This window comes from Diabrotica undecimpunctata, chromosome 9 (genome assembly GCF_040954645.1).
Source record: "Diabrotica undecimpunctata isolate CICGRU chromosome 9, icDiaUnde3, whole genome shotgun sequence".
Lineage (NCBI taxonomy): Eukaryota > Metazoa > Arthropoda > Insecta > Coleoptera > Chrysomelidae > Diabrotica > Diabrotica undecimpunctata.
This window is the reverse complement of record NC_092811.1, coordinates 117,612,363-117,631,271: the sequence shown is the minus strand read 5'-3', so window position 1 is coordinate 117,631,271 and position 18,909 is coordinate 117,612,363. Positions and strand designations below refer to the sequence as shown.

The 18,909-nt window shown below is 33.8% G+C and overlaps 1 protein-coding gene across 1 annotated transcript; it reads right to left on the bottom strand.

Annotated features, from left to right (window-relative positions):
- Nucleotides 1-1,217: 1,217 nt before the first annotated feature.
- Nucleotides 1,218-12,017, bottom strand: LOC140449916 (uncharacterized). Its single transcript, XM_072543332.1, has 3 exons — nucleotides 11,821-12,017; nucleotides 1,821-2,045; nucleotides 1,218-1,617 (listed from the first exon to the last, which is right to left on the bottom strand). Exons 1-3 carry the CDS (start codon nucleotides 11,980-11,982, stop codon nucleotides 1,273-1,275), a joined length of 732 nt encoding a protein of 243 aa, XP_072399433.1. The 5' UTR covers nucleotides 11,983-12,017; the 3' UTR covers nucleotides 1,218-1,272.
- Nucleotides 12,018-18,909: the final 6,892 nt, after the last annotated feature.

Genomic DNA, 18,909 nt, shown 5'->3' with positions numbered 1-18,909 from the left:
ATCTTTCTAGTTTTCTTCTTCATTTCATTGTATCGGTCTTTGGCTGCGTCATCTTTTGTATTCAACCACTTATGGTATAATCTTTTCTTTTCTGTTACCGCATTTTCGACGTCTTCATTCCACCAAAGCTTGTTACTAATTTTATTTTGTTTAATTCCTAAGACCTCCTGTGCTGTTTGATGAATACTTGATATTATGTTCTCATATATGCATTTGGTATTTGTTAGTGTTTCGACAAGTTTGGAGTCCATTCGAGTCTTATATAGTGTGCGGGTGCTCTCGTGAATTAAACTGGACAGATTGTATTGAGGAAGATCAATTCTTTCTAAAAGTTGTTCGTCTTGGCTTGATGAGACACTGTCCTTTAATCTATATGGGAAAACAATTTTTGCCCTGACCATGTGGTGATCTGATCCGCATACTGCTCCTCTCATAGCTCTAATATCTCTAATGAGTATTTGTGAATTTTGTTTAACTATCACGTAATCTATTATAGACTTAAGATTCCTTGTTGGTTGAAACCATGTATATTTGTGTATGTTTTTGTGACAGTAATATCCGTTAGTTATTTTGAGTCTATTACTTTCACAGAGATTGATAAGTCTTTCTCCGTTATCATTTACGACGTCTTCTCCATAAGGTCCAATTACATTGTTGTGGCGCTTGTTTCCTGTTCTTCCATTAAAATCTCCTAATAAAAATATTTCTCGGTTATTTCCAACTCTATTAATAACTTTGTTTAATTTTGCAAAGAATTCGTCTTTTGTGGTTGCATTCTCATCCTCTGAGGGGGCTAGTATTGTTGTTTTTTTATGGTGTAGGGTCATATTTACTTGCAGGATATTTTTATCTATTGCAGTCCAGCTGGTAATTTTCCTTTTAAACTTTTTGTTAATAATTACGGATACTCCTCTCTTAGCTCTTTCTTCCTTTGGTACGCCGCTATACAGGTGTATGTAGTCTCCTATCATTACTGATCCAACGCCCTTCTTCTTTGTTTCCAAGGTCCAAGTTTCCATGTTGAGGCCAAGTTGTTTTACTTCTTTAATGATCTCTTCAGTTTTACCCCTTATTCCTTGTACATTCCATGTACCTATCATCATGGTCCTTTTTCGTAGCCGTTTTCGTCTTTGTTTAGATCCGTCTATATTTCCGAGGCTTGGTTTAGGATTTTTAGCAGACTCATTAAATTGAATAAATAAAATTGATTAACTAGAAAATGTTAATATATTTATTAGAAAATAATAAAAAACAACAGTCTTAGACTAAATCTTATACACCAAATTGCACAATATATTTCGAAGCCTTACAAGTGAAGGTACTCTTGTGATCATCGTAAGCATAGCTGTAAGCATCTGGGCATTGAGATTTAAAAACTTCCTGGGGATAGTTACGCGGCCAGGTAGAACTCTTGCAAGTTTCGGGTGTTCCGAAACTATTTCTGCAACAGTATTGGTCCGTATTGAAGGCAAGACAAGCTGATTTACATGCTATGGCGAATCCATTTGGACCCATTACTTTGAGTTCATTGGGACAGCCATCGTTGAGATGTTTCAGGCACTGAGCTCTTTTACAACTGTATTGACCGCCGTCTCCTTGGCCTCCTACAGGTTCAAACTAGAAAAAGAAAATAATTGTTATAATTTTATCGTTTAAGTCACACACGATGATCGTTATCTTATTTCTTGTTGTCAGTCGCATTATTTCCTCTATATTATTATAAAATGCTTTGATTCTCATACAGTTAGACATTTTACTTGTAGTAATCTAGATTACACAAAAAAAATTATTTTTTAAATAGTTTAGTTTTTTATACTTACACTAATAGCGATGTTATATCCATCAACGAAAGAAATGTCATAGAAATCAAGTCCCCCAGCTCCTTTCATTGTAATTTCAGCTAGAGAAGCGGGAGGTACTCCTCCAGCTCCATTACATTGTACTCTATTACCACAATCACCTGTTAAGCAATGGTTTGAACCATCGTCACACCAAGTTCTGCCCCAAAAACGCCCAGCCCAATTATCGGGAGCTCCAATTGTTCTCTGAAAAATAAAGAATATACTTTTAATATTTAACAATACTATAAAGGTAACTGTCTGGAAATGGTTCGAAAAATTGTAGAAAATAAATTTGAAAATAAAAATGGTTTGTAATATCCAAACGAAGGCCAAGAAAAATGAAAGAAAGGGAAAAATTATAAAAAGAAGGACAAAAAAATAGGTTTGATAAAGATTTTTCAATTTTAAGGTCATTAACCCTTAACCCGAAACATAGTACTTTTATTGCTAAAGCGAAACATATGGTCTATTGGGCCAGTATAGGTAAACATTAAAATAAATCAAAACAAATGTAGCATTTGAAGAGAAAAGCAAAATATTAAAGGGTTTATTAGGTATAAACGAGCAAAAAAACTTATTTATACATAATACTTACATAAAACAAAATGTGTAATATAGAAAACAACATTATTAGGCGTAATTAAGTAAACAAACATATATATTTCTAGATAAAACAAAAAATATACTACAGGTACCTACTAATTTTGAAGACAGATAAAAACCTTTCTACTACACTCCAAACAAATAGCATTTGAGCAACGCACATATTTACAATTTGTCTTCCTCATTTTTGATGATGGACAAATGCTACACAATTTTCTTTTGGGAAGCTTATCATCTGGAACATTGTCGCCGATATTCTCAACAGGCATTTCTTGATTTATTCCCAAAAAATCTCTATCTGCTTTCTAAGGTCTCGGGGAAGATTTGTTTCACGTCTTTGCCTTAGATAAGGCTGAATTAGTTCAAATGCCAAATCTTTTACAAATTTAAAACGTGAAAGTAATTTATTATCTTGGTAACAAAGATAAAGGATGTAACTGTTAAATGAACTTTATTTATTAGTGTATAAAATACGGCTAAGGGCCAACGCCTTGTCCGGCGGTTTGCACTATAACTGGCACACTTCATGTCTAAAACATCAACTCCCGATTTTGTACTGTTATAGTATCGAATTATTTTTGGTTTTCCTAATTCATTGTCTTTGCTGTGATGCATAGAGGATAATAAAAGAACAGCTCTATTTTCTTTCGGTACATATGATATCAAGGCTATGTCATTGGAGAAACCATAGAGTGTTGTACCAATTTCCCTACTTTTATTATCCTGGAATTCCAAAGGAACTTCTCGCTTATTTTTTTTACTGTACCTACATACGTGAGGTGGCATTTTTGCAACTCTGTGACTAACTCTATTGAAGAAAAATAGTTGTCAGCAGTAATATTTCGGTTAGAGCCCTCTATTGGTTTGGATAGTCGAACGACACATTGAGCAGGCTTTTAAAGCTTCAGTTCTTCTTCTGAAAGTCCAACACCATCCGAATTTTTCCCTGAGTATATATATATATATATACATATATATATATATATATATATATATATATATATATATATATATATATATATATATATATACATTATAGAAATACGAGCTCTTAGCATCTGTCATGCACATTACTTTTATGCCGTATTTCGCAGGTTTACTGGGCATGTAAATTCGAAAACCACAGTGACCTCTAAATGGAAGTAGCATCTCATCCACAGTTACACAATCTGACAACGTGTATAGCCTCTGGCAATTAGTCACAAAATTATTAAAAATATTTGAAATAGCCGTTGTTTTATGTTTTCTTCCGCTCTTCGCGATCCATGCTATTGTCAAATCTAAGACACGACAAAAGTATCTCAAATCTCAAAGACATTGTCATTCTGAATATTGGCCGACCCAAAACATCTTTAGAAAACAGTTGAAGCATATCTTCATGAGAAGATTTTATAATTGAAGATAGCATAAAAAGCCCAAGCAAAGCCTTCAACTCAACTATATTTGTGCTTCTGTAGTTTGATGTATTAGTCGAATCAGATCATTTTTCTCTCATTATAATAATTTTTTGGTTTGTCCATGTTACAATTTGTTCCAACATTTCATCAGTAATCAACAACTTCCAAATATCTGATTTAAAAGGCCTATTTCCCAGAGTCCTGCTTACCGCTGTTAGGCCTCGTAATTATCTGACAATGTTATGTGTTCGTGTCCTTATATTTCTCGCAGGCTCCGTTCCCTGCCACTGAAAAGCATTTTTTTCTTTGAATATGTTCACATCCCCTTCTACTTGTAAAAAGTCGGTTCTGGATTGTAAATCATTCGACGGTTCATTTAATTCCAAAAGTTCGTGATTTGAAATTCGATTCTTTGCTGCTAGAGGGTTCACTTTGCCGAATTACATAGTCGGAATCTTCATCTGAATCATCTATGACATCTCTCATGTCCTCGTCACTCCCTTGCTCTGATAAATATAAATCTTGATCGTCGGCAAGTAGTAATCTTTCTGTATTCTTTTCAAAATCTGGGTCAGCCAGATTTACGTGGAGCCGACGTGGAGAGCGACGGGATATCGGGTTTGCTGTTGAGGGGCATGTACACAGGACAGTTGGGGTAATGGTTTGAGGGGCTATTGCCTATGGTAGCCGATCACCACTTGTGTTTATTCGAGGCAATATGACAGCTGCACGTTATGTTGATAACATGTATGGATAACATTCGTACTCAATTTATAATTTTATGTGGCGATTTCAACGCAAAAATAGGTGTAAGAGAAGCAGAGCTAGAAACATCCTTGAGAAAATTCGGTTCTCTAGGAAGAATGACTGAGGAGAAACTCTACTAGTATTCCTACTCCAGAATAATTTATTCAACATGAACAGTTTCTTTTATAAAAAGATGCACAGAAGATAGATCTGGGAAAGTCCAAACGGTAGAACAAGTGAAAAGTACATCTTAAGTGAAAAAAAAAACAAATAATTAAAAATGTAACAGTACTCAACAAGTTCACCACAAGCAGTGACCACAGAATGATACAAGCGAAAGTCAAAATCAACACAAAAAGAGAAAGAAACATAATGGTTAAAAATAAATATCATGGTATCTGGACACCCCCCTTTGGATATCAACCAATATCAGGCACATATCAATAATAACCTACTACTGCATGAAACCTCTGAGAACGATCTTAAGGACTTGAATAATTGAATCATAAACGCCTTACAAGAAAGTCACCGAGTGTACTGTCCTAAAAGAAAATCAGATAATAGTAAAATAAGTCCATATACTGAAAAACTGCTAGATCAAAGAAGACAAATGAGAAGCGATTAGAATGCAGACAGCCATACGCTAAGGGAAATTAATAAAACTGTTTCGAGGGAAATCATGAGAGATTTAAGGAAATTCAAAACCGATAATATGAAACCTACTAAACAGGAAAATAACAGCCTAAAACTTCTACGCAGAAAAATAGCATAGCATAATATAGCGGAACTAAAATGGAATTGGGCAAGCCATGTAGCGAGAATGCCTGACTCACGATGGACGAGCAAAATTACACATTGGAGACCAAGAACGTATTAGAGGAAGACCACCTACACATTGGGCTGACGACATCAGGCGTATCACCAAAAATTAACAACAAAGAGCACAAAATCACAAATATTGGAGGAGTTTAAGGGAGGCCTATGTCCAGCAATAGACGTGATAAATGAAGGCTGGATGATGATCACTTACATTTGTGTACTTACATTTTGTGTCACATGCTATATTAAAATTAAAATTTATGTATTTTTGTTAGTGCGCCTATGTACCTAACTATTTATGTTTATACATTTCTTTGTTTGAAAATATATTTTTTAAGTCCCACGCACAAGGGGTGCTATTTTTATGGTAGGTCTACTTTAGTGGTTTTTAATGTTTATTTAGTATGTTTTTGTTTCTTATAATCTAGGGTATAAATAGGTACCAATATTTTTTTGAGCACCCTTTATAATTCACATTATTTTTAAATTGTAATGCTAATGACCCTGTATATTGCTGTGAATAAAAAAAAACTTTATATTAAGTTGTTTAAGACACAACTTACATGATTTCCCGCACACGCTGTATAAACACAAGATTATAAAAAACGGAAGTGGAGAAAAAACCCTGAATGTATATCTAGAACTAACAACAAGGTTATTACATAATAATTTTTATTGTCACGCGAAATTTTAACAAAGGTTTTTCTATAGAAAATCCCCATTATTCATATTTATTAATTATTACTAATATGTAAACTACACTTTGTTTTTTATTTTAACCTGATAAATCATCTGATTTTTATTTTATATATTATACAAACAACCAATTAATAATTTATATTTGAATAACAAATTAAAATATCAGACCACTCGAGTATTTTGTTGTCATTGCATACGAAATATGGTACATGCTGTAAAATTACCATTTTTTATATCAAGCATGACATTATACAAACAAATTTGTCATTAATTATTCCAGTCTCAGAGACGAAAAAGCCACTGAACTTGAAATTGAAAAATCAATTTTTTTTAAATTGAATCAACTCAAAAATTCGATATCTTTTGATCAGAGTGTCCCATCGAGAAAAATTTAAATGCGTTTTAAAGGTGAAGTATGTAGCTTTTGTATGTAATTATTGCATTTTGCTGCAAATAAAATTAGTTTCTGTACAGCTGTTGAATAAACAAACGTTGCGCGATTTTTGCTATTTTTTACGATTCTCATGAGATCAATAAAACTTATCACTTCCATTGTGGAATTTTTAGTGTTAGAGTCTAATCTTCAAAATCGAAATTTCATGCTGTAGCATAAAATTTCGATTTTGAGTTTCTGCAATAAATATGAAACACTTGAAATATGCCTAAAAACGCTGAATTTAAACTTTCACATTACAAACAATCAAATACCGTTTTCGTCAAAGTCTTTACCGTGACGTGAGATTGTTTGTAATGTGAAAGTTTAAATTCGTTGTACTTTAGCTATATTTCAAATGCTTCATATTTATTGCCAAATACTTTAGGAAATGGCCGTTTTGGAATGTAATGACGGATTTGCTTGAATATTTGGATTTAGCTTCCTCTTGCCCTCTATTCTACTTTTGAACTTGAGGCCCAGGGTCTCTTTTACTTGGAGGGTAAAAGCTACCCCTTCTCGGGGGTGAGAAATCATAAGTTCAAAATAAGTTTCCGAAATGGGTAAATTAACTAATTCCAAGCAACTTTTATTCCTTAGAGTTTAAGGCATGACATGAGTCATACTTTTTGATTTAATTGTGAGCCAAAATGTTCATTTTTCAAAATAAAAACCACGTGTTCAGACGATTTTTCACAAATAACTCAAAAAGTACGTATTTCTCGAAAAAAAAAATGGTGTACTAAAAAGTAGTTTCTTGTTTATCAAATTCTAAATCAAATATTTCAATAAAAAAGGAGTTTTCAAGGAAACTCATCAAAACTTTTTGAAAGTAATTTTTGAAAGCTAATTTTTTTTTATTTTTGTTTGTTTTAAAAACTTTTAGCATCAAAACTAAGCAAGTTATGCTCAAAATAAAGTTGGTCCCTTTTTTTGGTAAAAACATCGTGATAATCCCCCTCCTAATTAGCACCCCAAATAAAATAATCGTTACCGATTTACAATTAATTTTATTTATGTATTGTTTATATGATACGTAAGTTTGGCCGGTTTAAAGTTCAAAGATTAATTTTGAAAGAAATTGGTTTTAAAGTAAAAGAAAAATTTTTGAAATTTCGAAAAAATTGATTTTTCTTCAAAATAAAGTAAAAAGTATTATTGATACAAAAAATATTAATACTCACAAAAGAGTAAATGAATATAGAATAGAATATAATAGAAATATGCTTTATTGTTACTGAAAATTGTACAATTTTATGGACAAAGCTTACAAAAAGTCGAAAAACTAACAATAACAATTAAAATTTACTAAAATTACATAAATCGTCAATATCACAAAATAAAACATAATAAAATAAACAAACCATTGCAAAATTTAGATAAATTGCAAATTGCATAATAAGACCTTTTGAACTAATAAGTTTAAGTTGCCGCATGTGCTACCCAAATATATTAAAATACTCAAGTTACTTGTATATAAAGGTACTGTGATTTCTTAGTTATTTGTTAAGAAACTCTTCTACTGAATAATATGGTCTTTTAGATAGATAGGCTTTTGTCATTTTATGGAACTTAAGGAAAGAAGTTGCAAAGGAAGATGACTGTATAATTTTTTTGGCCAATATAATATACATTTATTTACTAACTCAGTGGACGGGATCGGTAAATATACATCTAAGGTTGAATTTCTGACGGAGTATTCATGATTAGGTCTTGCTCGAAAAACATGTAGGTGTTTACGAATTAAACAAACAGTTTCTAAAATATATAAAGAGTTAAAATCCCGTGATTTTTGAAGTAGCTCCTGCAATGTGTTATTCTACTTAAGCCAAAAAGATACCGTATTGCTCTTTTTTATAATTTAAAAATAACATCAGATTGAGCAGCTGTACGAGAACCGCAAAAAGGAAGACCACATCGAAGATGAGACTTGAACAATGAAAAATATAATATGTAATATAATTTAAAAATAACATCAGATTGATTAGCTGTACTAGAACCCCAAAAAGGAAGACCACATCGAAGATGAGACTCGAACAAAGAAAAATATGCTTTTTTGGAAGATGCTAAATTGATTTTCTTTAAAAAAGTTCAGTTAGTTTCTTACTTAACAAATCAATATGAAGGAAGCATTTAAGGTTGCTGTCTATAAAAATAACAAGAAATTTCACATAATCTAATAATTTGTTATTAAAAAGCAAGGGTTGAAGAGCTCCTTTATAGAATAATGCTACTGTCTTATCCACGAAAAATAGAGTAAATTAGAGTTTTAAAATGATTTCTGATTAAAAGATATTGGATTTTTACCGTCCAGTTGATACAAATTTGATTTAACAAATTGATTTTGCGCGAAACTGACATTTAAAATCTTCAGTCGCTTTAAGCGTTATTTCTGAGAGAATGGTTTATTCTATAGAAAAAGTGCCAATAAACATTTTTGTAATTATCTTAGCTATATTTTTGGTATCAAATTACAATTACAAACTTTTGGTAAATCGATATTTCTTATTTTTTTTTTCTACGAGAGGGTTTTAGAGGTAAGTTCGAGGTAAGGTAGTTTTTTGAGATCCCAAAATTGATATTATCAGCAAAATTTAGCTTGTTAAGAATTCTTAACGTATACAGGGATGAGTGCCTTAAGAACCAGCAAAATAACGCAAAAGATAGAAAACATAATACGTTGTGAAATAAAAAGAGATGCAAGTAGTAGAGGTGAGAAATTATCGATATAAACCTATAATTTACTTTACATTACATTAGATCTATCGAAAGTTTCCCACCTTAGACGTTAGCTTATGAGTTGGTTGACTTCAGTCATAGTAATACGTATCACGTAATGTAAGTAAAAACAGTTCAAGTACGAGTATGTTTTTATCCAAAATTAAAGTATTGATCAAGAATAAACTGTGATTTGAGACGTCGCATACACTCTTCTCAATACAGAATTATCATAGCTTGTTATTTTGTATTTATCAAATTACTACTAATTAAACTGTTTACTTACATTTGCTTTATTGCCTTCAATCAGTTTTTACTTTATGCGAAATTTAAAAAATGTTAATGTTCGACGTCATACTTGTAATATTATGACTGAAGTCAATTAGCTCATAAGCTAACGTCTAAAGGTGGGCAACTATCGATAGTCCTAATGTAATGTAATGTAAATTAGAGTTTTCTATCGATAATTTCCCACCTCTACTACTTTCATCTCTTTTTATTTCACAACGTATTATGTTTTCTATCTTTTGCGTTATTTTGCCGGTTCTTAAGGCACTCATCACTGTATATTTGACTCAGAGATGCTTTTCGAATGCAAGCGATGCGTGAATTCTAAATAAAACAGAAAAAGGGGAGGAATCTGGGAAAGAAAAATTTTAAGAAATAAAAATATTCTAAAAATAGAAAAGTAGGAAAAAACGCAGAAATAGGGTCAGAATGAAATGGTTTTCTACAGTGGGAGGAGATTTTCGATAGCAAAAAATGTAGAAAATTTTTTTATCATTATCATTATCAGGCTCTCTTATATACTCTTTTATTCTGCTCATGACTGCTTTATGTTTCTTATGCAAGTTATTATGGAAAATGTAAAATTTTCAATTACAAAAATTCTTCTTCTTCTTCTTCTTCTTCTTCCTCTTTATAAGCTATTCTGATGAATATTGGTGGATTAATGGAAGGTTTTCACTCCATCTTTTGCGCGATACGTCTGCCGATTGGTGACTTATCTCTTGCTATTTTGATGACATGGATCTCCTTCATTCCGCTTATGTGGTTATTTCATTCTTTTTTCTATTTTCTGTCCATTCATTTATATACTGTACGTTACATTTTCTTCTAATATCTTCACTCCTCTTTCGATCTCTCTGCGTATTTTCTGTAATTCTTCTCAGTATTATCATCTCTGCCGTTTCCAGTAACCTTTGTTTTGTGGCTTAGTCGGGTCTTGTTTCTGAGGTATATGTTATTATTAGTCTTACACTGGCTTTATAAATTCTTGAGTTCATCTTAGTATTAAAAATGTCTATTTCGCCATATAGTGTTATTAAAACATCCTGCCAGTCTATTCGCTTTTTGAACTTGATCTCTCAGATCTTTGTCCAGGTGTTTATAGCTGGACAGTGTAATTCCAAGATATTTTATTTCCATTACTTGTTCAAACTGATGCCATCAATTTCTGTTATACATCTGGTTGGTTCTTTGGTGATTACTATTGTTTTAGTTTTCTGAGATGAGATTGTCTTATGACAAAAATTAAAATCGGTATAAATTAATTGGATTCGACGGGCAAAAATGCAGAATAAAGGGAAACCACAAACAAAAAACTAGATAATGGACAAAAGCATGAAGATATTGATAAAAAATCCGAAACAGGTAAAACATTACACAAAACACACGCAAAACAGACACTGAGCAATGAGAACAAACAAAGAGCAGCAGCAGAATATTATGACGAAAAATGTCACACCATAACAGAGAAAAAGAACCACACGTATCGGCGAATACAGAACATGACAAACAGAAGAAGAATATAAGAGACTAAGAAAAAAGAGAAGAAATTACACCCAGAATAAAAAAATTAAACACAGAAAGAGAACTTCGTTAATTGGAGGAATTGACCAAAACGACAGAAACTAGAAAATTGACGTGTAGAAAGCATTTTAAATCAATAAGACGAATAGGTAGAGATAAAAAGGGTACATATTCACAAAACAGGGAGAAATACTAAAGCCGTAAATGGATTTCTTAAGAGAAAATTTCGAAGACAATAGCGATGAATTCGATGACGAAGTTGAACTGGATCATCGAAACAAAAGAGAAATAAACCTATTCTCAGTATTATACAATATTAGTGCCAAAAGAACTACAGTAAGCTGAGAATCACATAGAATTAACGAAAACAGTGGCTTATATTAAAAAATAGTATGAACAAAAAGGTATCCAAAAAAAAGTTATTAACTCTTACAGAAGAAGCAAGAAATCAACCAAGAAACACTTACTTATGAAATTAAAGCAGGTATATTGGGAAACAGTGTTTTTTTCTATAACGCCAATACAGCATGTTACAAAAATAAAATTGAAATCACACAAAAAAAAAGTAACAAAATAAAATAGAAGCAAAAATAAAGTTCTTATATTATATACATATAGGAGAAATTATTATTGTATGGATGTGGTTAAAGCACTAAGTAGTTAAGCTATATACAGTAATAAAATTAAAAAAAATGATATCAAAATTAGAAATATTTCGTAAATTAACCAAAAAAAAAAAATTTATCCCTACCGATTGCCCTTGAGCCAGCTTGAACCCTCCACCTTCTAGATGCGGATGACCAGGATTTCCTTGGATTCCAACCCAGACTGGCCCGCCTTCACGGTTTCTGAATTCGAACTCGGCAGCGGAGACTGCCGCGATAACAACAGCTAGGCATACGAACTGCAACATTTCACTTAATAAAATGTTCTAACACAAACAAGGGAAAAATTCTTAATATTTATACTGTTGTTCTTTTAATTATTTATTCGTGTTCTGTGAATTAGTCAAGTAATGGGTTAAACCAAATGTAGTTGCGAAATTCACTGACGTGCTAGTAAATAAAAAAGGGGTATAAGGTATTTGTTTTGATAAATAGAAAATTATCGTATTATATCCCAAAATAACAGATGTCTGCAATGAAAAAACTGTGTTGATGAAAATAACTAAAAATTGAAAATAATTAGCCAAATTTTCATCTTTGCCATTAACTTACTTCGGGCTTGTACTTAAGAACTATTTTTAAAACGGATTTACTCTCTAGTGATTTGTTACAGTACTAGCCCATGGGACATTTTTATGGGTCATTTGACCCAAATTTAATCACCTATAAATCAATACTACAATATGTAATATCAACTTTAGAATCTATGCCGCCAATTCTTATCCGTATTCAAAGCATAGGGGTTCAAATTAAAGGTTGCGCCTTAGATTTCTCACCCTTGTTCCAGGTAAAATGTACGGCGTTGAAAAAAAATAATTTATATACCTGTATCTTTTTTTTTTGTCTTTATAGAGGGGGGGTCTGGAATCTTCAAAAGACATCTCAGTCCAGGACGCCGCCTGACTAACTTTAGTGCAGGATTCGTTCTTCGTACTCCCGGCGATAGTTCCCGAGGTACTTTAAAATGCCCTCTCGTCGCCGAGTCTACGCCGAACGCCTACCTGCTAAACCAGACCCTCCTCTGTCATCCAGCGATCCGGAAGCGGAATGGCCGCTGTAAGGCCGGCATCACTTCCGAATCACTACCTTTATTCATTCATTCTCCATTCATACACATCCACACTCATCGCTCCTAGTTCGGCATTATTTCCAGATGGGCATTTCCTCCTTCCCCACAGTCTGACTCACGCATTCCAACTCATACAGTGTGACCCACTTTTCTAGCTTCACCTTTCAGCATCATTCACTCTTACCTTTAGCGTTGGTTTAGCAGTCTTTCTTCCTCTTCCTTTTTCTTGATCACTGCACGGATATAGCTGTGTATGTTAGTCCAAACTAATTTATTTTCAATCATTCTCTCAATCATTTCTCTCACTGTAACAAAATTCACACCTGTCTCTCTCTCCATTCTGTTCCTTTCCACTATCCATCTGCTGCAATCTAACATCGTATGTGTCGCAGTGTCCGAGTATCCACAGTATAGGCATTCATCTGTATCAGCCTTTCCGATCCTATAGAGGTAGGCCCTAAAACAGCCGTGCCCTGTGAGCACCTGCGTCAGGAAATAATCCAGTCGCCTGTGGCCACAGTCCACCCAATCCCTTATGTTAGGGATCAGCATTTTCGTCCACTGTGCCACATCTTCCGTGTTGTTCCATTCTTCTTGCCATCTTTCAACTGACCTTTCCCTTTCCTCTCTTCTCTCGGCCACAGTAAGGTTTGGACCTCTTCTGTCATAAAGCTCTTTTCTTTCCACCGCCAAAACATGCAACGGAACACAGCCAGTGATGGTCCATAAGGCTGCCGCAGACACAGTCCTGTAGGCGCATGCCACTTGCAACAAACTTGTTCTGTCTACTCGTGTCATGAGACTCCTACAGGCAGTTATCTCTACCGCCTCGCTCCAGACTGGTGCCGCGTAGAGGACAATCGACTGTACAACACCGTGTAAGACCCTCCTCCTTTCGGATTTGGGTCCTCCAATGTTCGGCATCACCCTCCCCAACGCAGCCGTACTATTCGCATTCTGGTGCAATGTCACTTCTAGATACTTTACTTGTTTCTTAGGTGTTAGACATGCTCCCGCACATTTTAATTCAATATTTTGCCTATTCCTTGTCCCCTTCAGAATGATGGCTTCGGTTTTCTCTGTCTCAAGTTTCAGTCCGTGCTGCGTCATCCATTTCTTTACGACGCCGCCTGCGTTTCTAACCCGGTATTTGAGATCTGGCTCATCCCGGGCCACTACCAGTACAGCGAGGTCATCCGCGAATGCGAAGGGGGTTGTACCTTCTCCGTATTCACAGTGCATAACCCCGTCATATGCCAGATTCCATAGCGTCGGGCCCAAGACAGATCCCTGGGGTAGCCCGGCCGTCACGTCCACGATCGTGCCCTTTTCCACCATAATCCTTCTCTCGGACAGATACTCCGCCACCACATTCATCAGGTAACCAGGACATTCTTTCTCCTCCATTGCCTTCATTACCTCGTTCCACTGCAACGTATTGAATGCATTCTTAACATCAAACAACAGCAGAGTCGCCCAGCGATGTTCATCCCCTCTGTTGCGCAATGCTTCGAGTACACTCATGATTGCATCAATCGTGCTTTTCCCTTTACAAAAACCAAATTGCCTCCTTGATAAACCACCTGACCTCTCAATCATGTCGTCTATGCGTACTCGCAGCATCCTTTCATACAACTTACTGATGCATGGAAGCAGACAGATGGGGCGATACTTTTCGCTAGCTTTGGGAAGCAGTATTAACCTCGATGTCCTCCAAGGCTCAGGAAAGGTTTGTGCTTCCAGCAGTGCATTCATGTGTTCCAATATACCTGTATCTTAGAGGTAAAGGATCATAAATCCCATTTTTGCCTCCCCCCAACCAAGAACTTAACAATAACGAAATATCGGACCTCTTAGATCAAATACCTACTCCATGACTAATTGTCGGAGACTTCAACGCACATAACCCTTTATGGGGTTCAAAAAAATTAACGAGTCTCGGTAGAAAAATAGAATCCCTTCTGGAAAAATTTAACCTAAATCTACTTAATGATGGACAAGACACCCATTTCGACATAAGAACGGGTGAAGGTTCTGCTATTGACTTATCTATATGCGAACCATCAATAACGCATATGCTTTCATGGGATGTATTACTGGAGCCATACGATAGTGATCACTATCCTGTAATAATTCATAACGAAGAATCATCTACAGCTATACCAGAAGTAAATGGAAATTAAAAAATGCGAATTGGAAGAAATTTAAAAACCATATCCAATACAACTTGCATGTCATAAATTTAAACAGTAATGTGAATGAAGAAGTAGATTTTATTACAAATCTGATAATAGATTCAGCAGATAAAAATATTGGGAAAATTAACTCCGCCAGTAAATTCCATCCAGTTCCTTGGTGGAACCATGAATGCAAACAAGCAATACAACAATCCAAAAAAGCGTTTAATAAATTTAAATGACAGAAAAATTAACAAAACTCTTTGGAATTCAAACGACTACGAGCTATAGCCAGATTTACTATCAAAAAAGCAAAGCGCGAATCTTGGATAACATACGTTTCAACAATTGACAGTTCTACTTCAATGACAACTGTATGGAAAAAAGTAAAAAGAATATCTGGTACAAAATCACACAAGTCGATAAATCTGTTAGAGGAAAATAATATAATATATAAATCCCAAAAGGAAATATCAAAAATTAGGTTATGAAAAAAACTCAAGCGATGTAAACTATTCACCAAATTTCTTAAATAATAAAAGAAACGAAAAAAAATCTACCATAGACTATGAAGATCAAAATAACAGCAAAATAAACTTTCCAATATCGATGGATGAATTAGAAATGGTAATGAAAAACTGTAAGAACTCATGCCCTGGGCCAGATAATATACCCACTGTTTTTCTAAAAAACCTCACCTACCCATCTAAAGAATACTTACTTATCATGTACAACTTAATTTTCTCGAAAAATGTATTTCCAGAATACTGGAGAAATTCAATAATTATTTCTATTCCTAAACAAAATAAATCAAAATCAGATCCCGAAACATATAGGCCAATATCTCTTAATTATAGTATGGGCAAAATACTAAAGAAAATATTAAAGAACAGACTCATGTGGTATCTGGAATCAAAGAAACTAATTATACCAGAACAAAGTGGCTTCCTAAAGCGTCGTTCTACTGTAGACAACCTTATTGATGTTGAATCGAAAATATTCGCAATTAAACAACACTGTATTGGAATATTTTTCGACATTAGTAAAGCCTACGATTCAGTATAGAAATATTCAATTTTAAAAACGCTCAGAGAATGGAAAATAAGAGGTAATATCCTCAAATACATATCAAACTTATTAAAAAATAGACAATTTCAAGTCAGAGTAGACGGCGTATATTCCTCAACAAAAAATCAAGAAAATGGTATACCACAGGGCTCGAACCTTAGCACTTCTCTGTTTCTTGTAGCTATGAATTCTATTACCGCAAAAATTAAACATCCTGTAAAAGCTAGGCTATATGCAGATGATTTAGTTATACTTTGTAAAAGAAAGAACCTAACAACCATCCATAACCATGTCCAAAAAGCCATAAATCATATTGAAGAATGTTCATTCACAAGTGGTCTTCAATTCAATACCCTCAAAAATCAAAGCAGTATGTTTTACGAAAAGTCGACAAATACATCCTAGAACTTATATCTAAATGGAGGACAGCTTAAATAGTAGACGAAGTTAAATTCCTTGGTATGATCTTTGACCAAAAACTAACTTGGAAGATACATTTAGAATATTTAAAAAAGACATATCAGCCTGGACTAAATTTGTTACGATCACTTGCAAACAAAAAATGGGGCGCCGACTCTTCTACATTACTACATATCTATAAGGCCCTAGTACGTTCCAAACTCGATTACGGCTCAATTGTTTACAACTCCTTCAAAAAAAAAACGTATTTAAAAACAATAGATGTGATTCAAAATGCAGGTCTTCGAATTTCCTTAGGAGCACACTACACAAATCCAATACAAACCCTATACTGGGAAACTGGAGAGATTTTTTTTCTTTCTTATGCCGCGGCAGTATCGTATAATCAAGATAATCCAGTTATACACAACATATTCGCTGACCGCTTCAAAAGTTGTTTCCAAACTTCAAATCGAACTGATTACCCTTTCTATTACTGCCTACATACCTACTTGTTGACAATAGGTATCCATTTTCCAGACACCTACGATATCTCCTTAATTCAAACTCCTCTTTCTTGGATAATTCGACTTCCCTCTACTGACACCAGCTTATTGCGACTAAACAAATCAAAAAGGCCAGCAAGTCAAATTAATCAAGAATTTCTTAAAATATTAAGCAAATATGGTAGCTGTTTCAAAGTTTACACTGATGCCTCCAAAAACGAAGACGAAACTGGGGCAGCAATCTACTCATCAAATTATACAGAAGCTTACAAATTACCTTCATATACAACAACGTTCTCTGCTGAGCTGTATGCGATACTAAAAGCACTAGTTCTGATAGTTAATAAAACTATTACAGATTCTCTCAGCTCAATAATGGCATTAAACCAACTCTACTGTCATCATCCACTACTCCTTTTTATTAAAAAGGAACTAAAGCATGCAGAAAATATGAACATTAAAGTTAATTTTATATGGGTACCGTCACATACTGGAATCGAAGGAAACGAGGTTGTAGACAGAATAGCAAAAAATGCACATACTAACCCAAACGCAGAAGTGAATACGAAATCTCTTCACACCGACCTGAAAGTATTCTTTAAAGAAAAGAATAATACAATATGGCAGGATACATGAAAGAACTCCCCAACCAAGCTGTACGAAGTTGATATTAATCATCAAAAATTCCCAAAATTTAACACACGACTACCTACTAAAACGTGCTGATAAACCTGTGTGTGTCATGTGTAAAAGTGTCTTAACGGTAAAATATTGTTTATTGCAGTGTCCCAAGTATGATGTGCAACGCAAAATGTATAACATACCATCAACATTAAATAGTGCTCTTGGAAAAGACAGTGATATTAAAAATATTTTCGCCTTTCTCAAAGACTGCAAGCTGTTATCAAAAATCTAATATTTTACTTTGTATAGATTTAGGTTTATTTCTATTTATGTATTGCTATGGTTAATATTTTATTGTTAAGTTCTAACTTTGTATCACAATCCATACACGCTAATAACCCTGCGTGGTTGATGCGTCATGAAAGGAAAAAAAAGTGGTAAACGATCGTATATTCTTTCGGTGTGGTTACAGTTAGTTAAATTGCAAGATAAAATGCTATCAAGAGGGGAACATTTAGTAAATCTTGATAAGCAGATCCTACTGCATTCTGCCTAGGCATTTGCTACACAATTGGTCGCATTTAGCATAATTAGAGCCCCTTCTTCGATTTTTCTATTTCCACCATCTGCTTCTTTTAGGACTATACTTAAATCGAACCCTAGTTCATTTTCTCATGCGTGGTTACATATTTAAGATCTATCAAATTTTCTATTTTTAATATAAGATTGATGTTCCCTTATTCTAACATTTATTGGGCTTGATGTTTCACCTAAATAAAAATAATCACATTTACAAGATACTTTAAAAATACAATTCTTTGTTCTTTCTTGTTCATTGTTAGGTTTAGTTTTAGATAAAATAGATCTCAATGTGTTTGTTGTTTTGAATTTTGTTGAAATGTTGAGTTTATTTCCTATCTTTTTAAGTTTTTCTGATAATCCTTTTATGTATGGTATTGTTATTTTCCTCGTATTATTTCTTGTGCATGCTGCAGGATCTCGTTCTAAGTTGATTGTTGAAAATTCCTTATTTACAAACGATAAAGGATAATCATTTTTTACTAAAACATATGTTAACAAATGTTTCCCCTCTTAGAACGAATTTTCGTTAGAACAAGTTTTTGGCTCTATCGTATAAGAATTTTGAATGATTCCTCTTTTAATATTGTTGGTGTTATTTGATTTATAATATAGATATATCTTGATGTGTGTAGGTTTTCTATACACCTGAGTCTCATATCTAGTATCGTTCTTAGAAATTAAAACATCCAGGAAAGGTAGTGTGTTATTATATTAAATATAGACAGAATCAAAGAAGCGGCTCTAATTGTG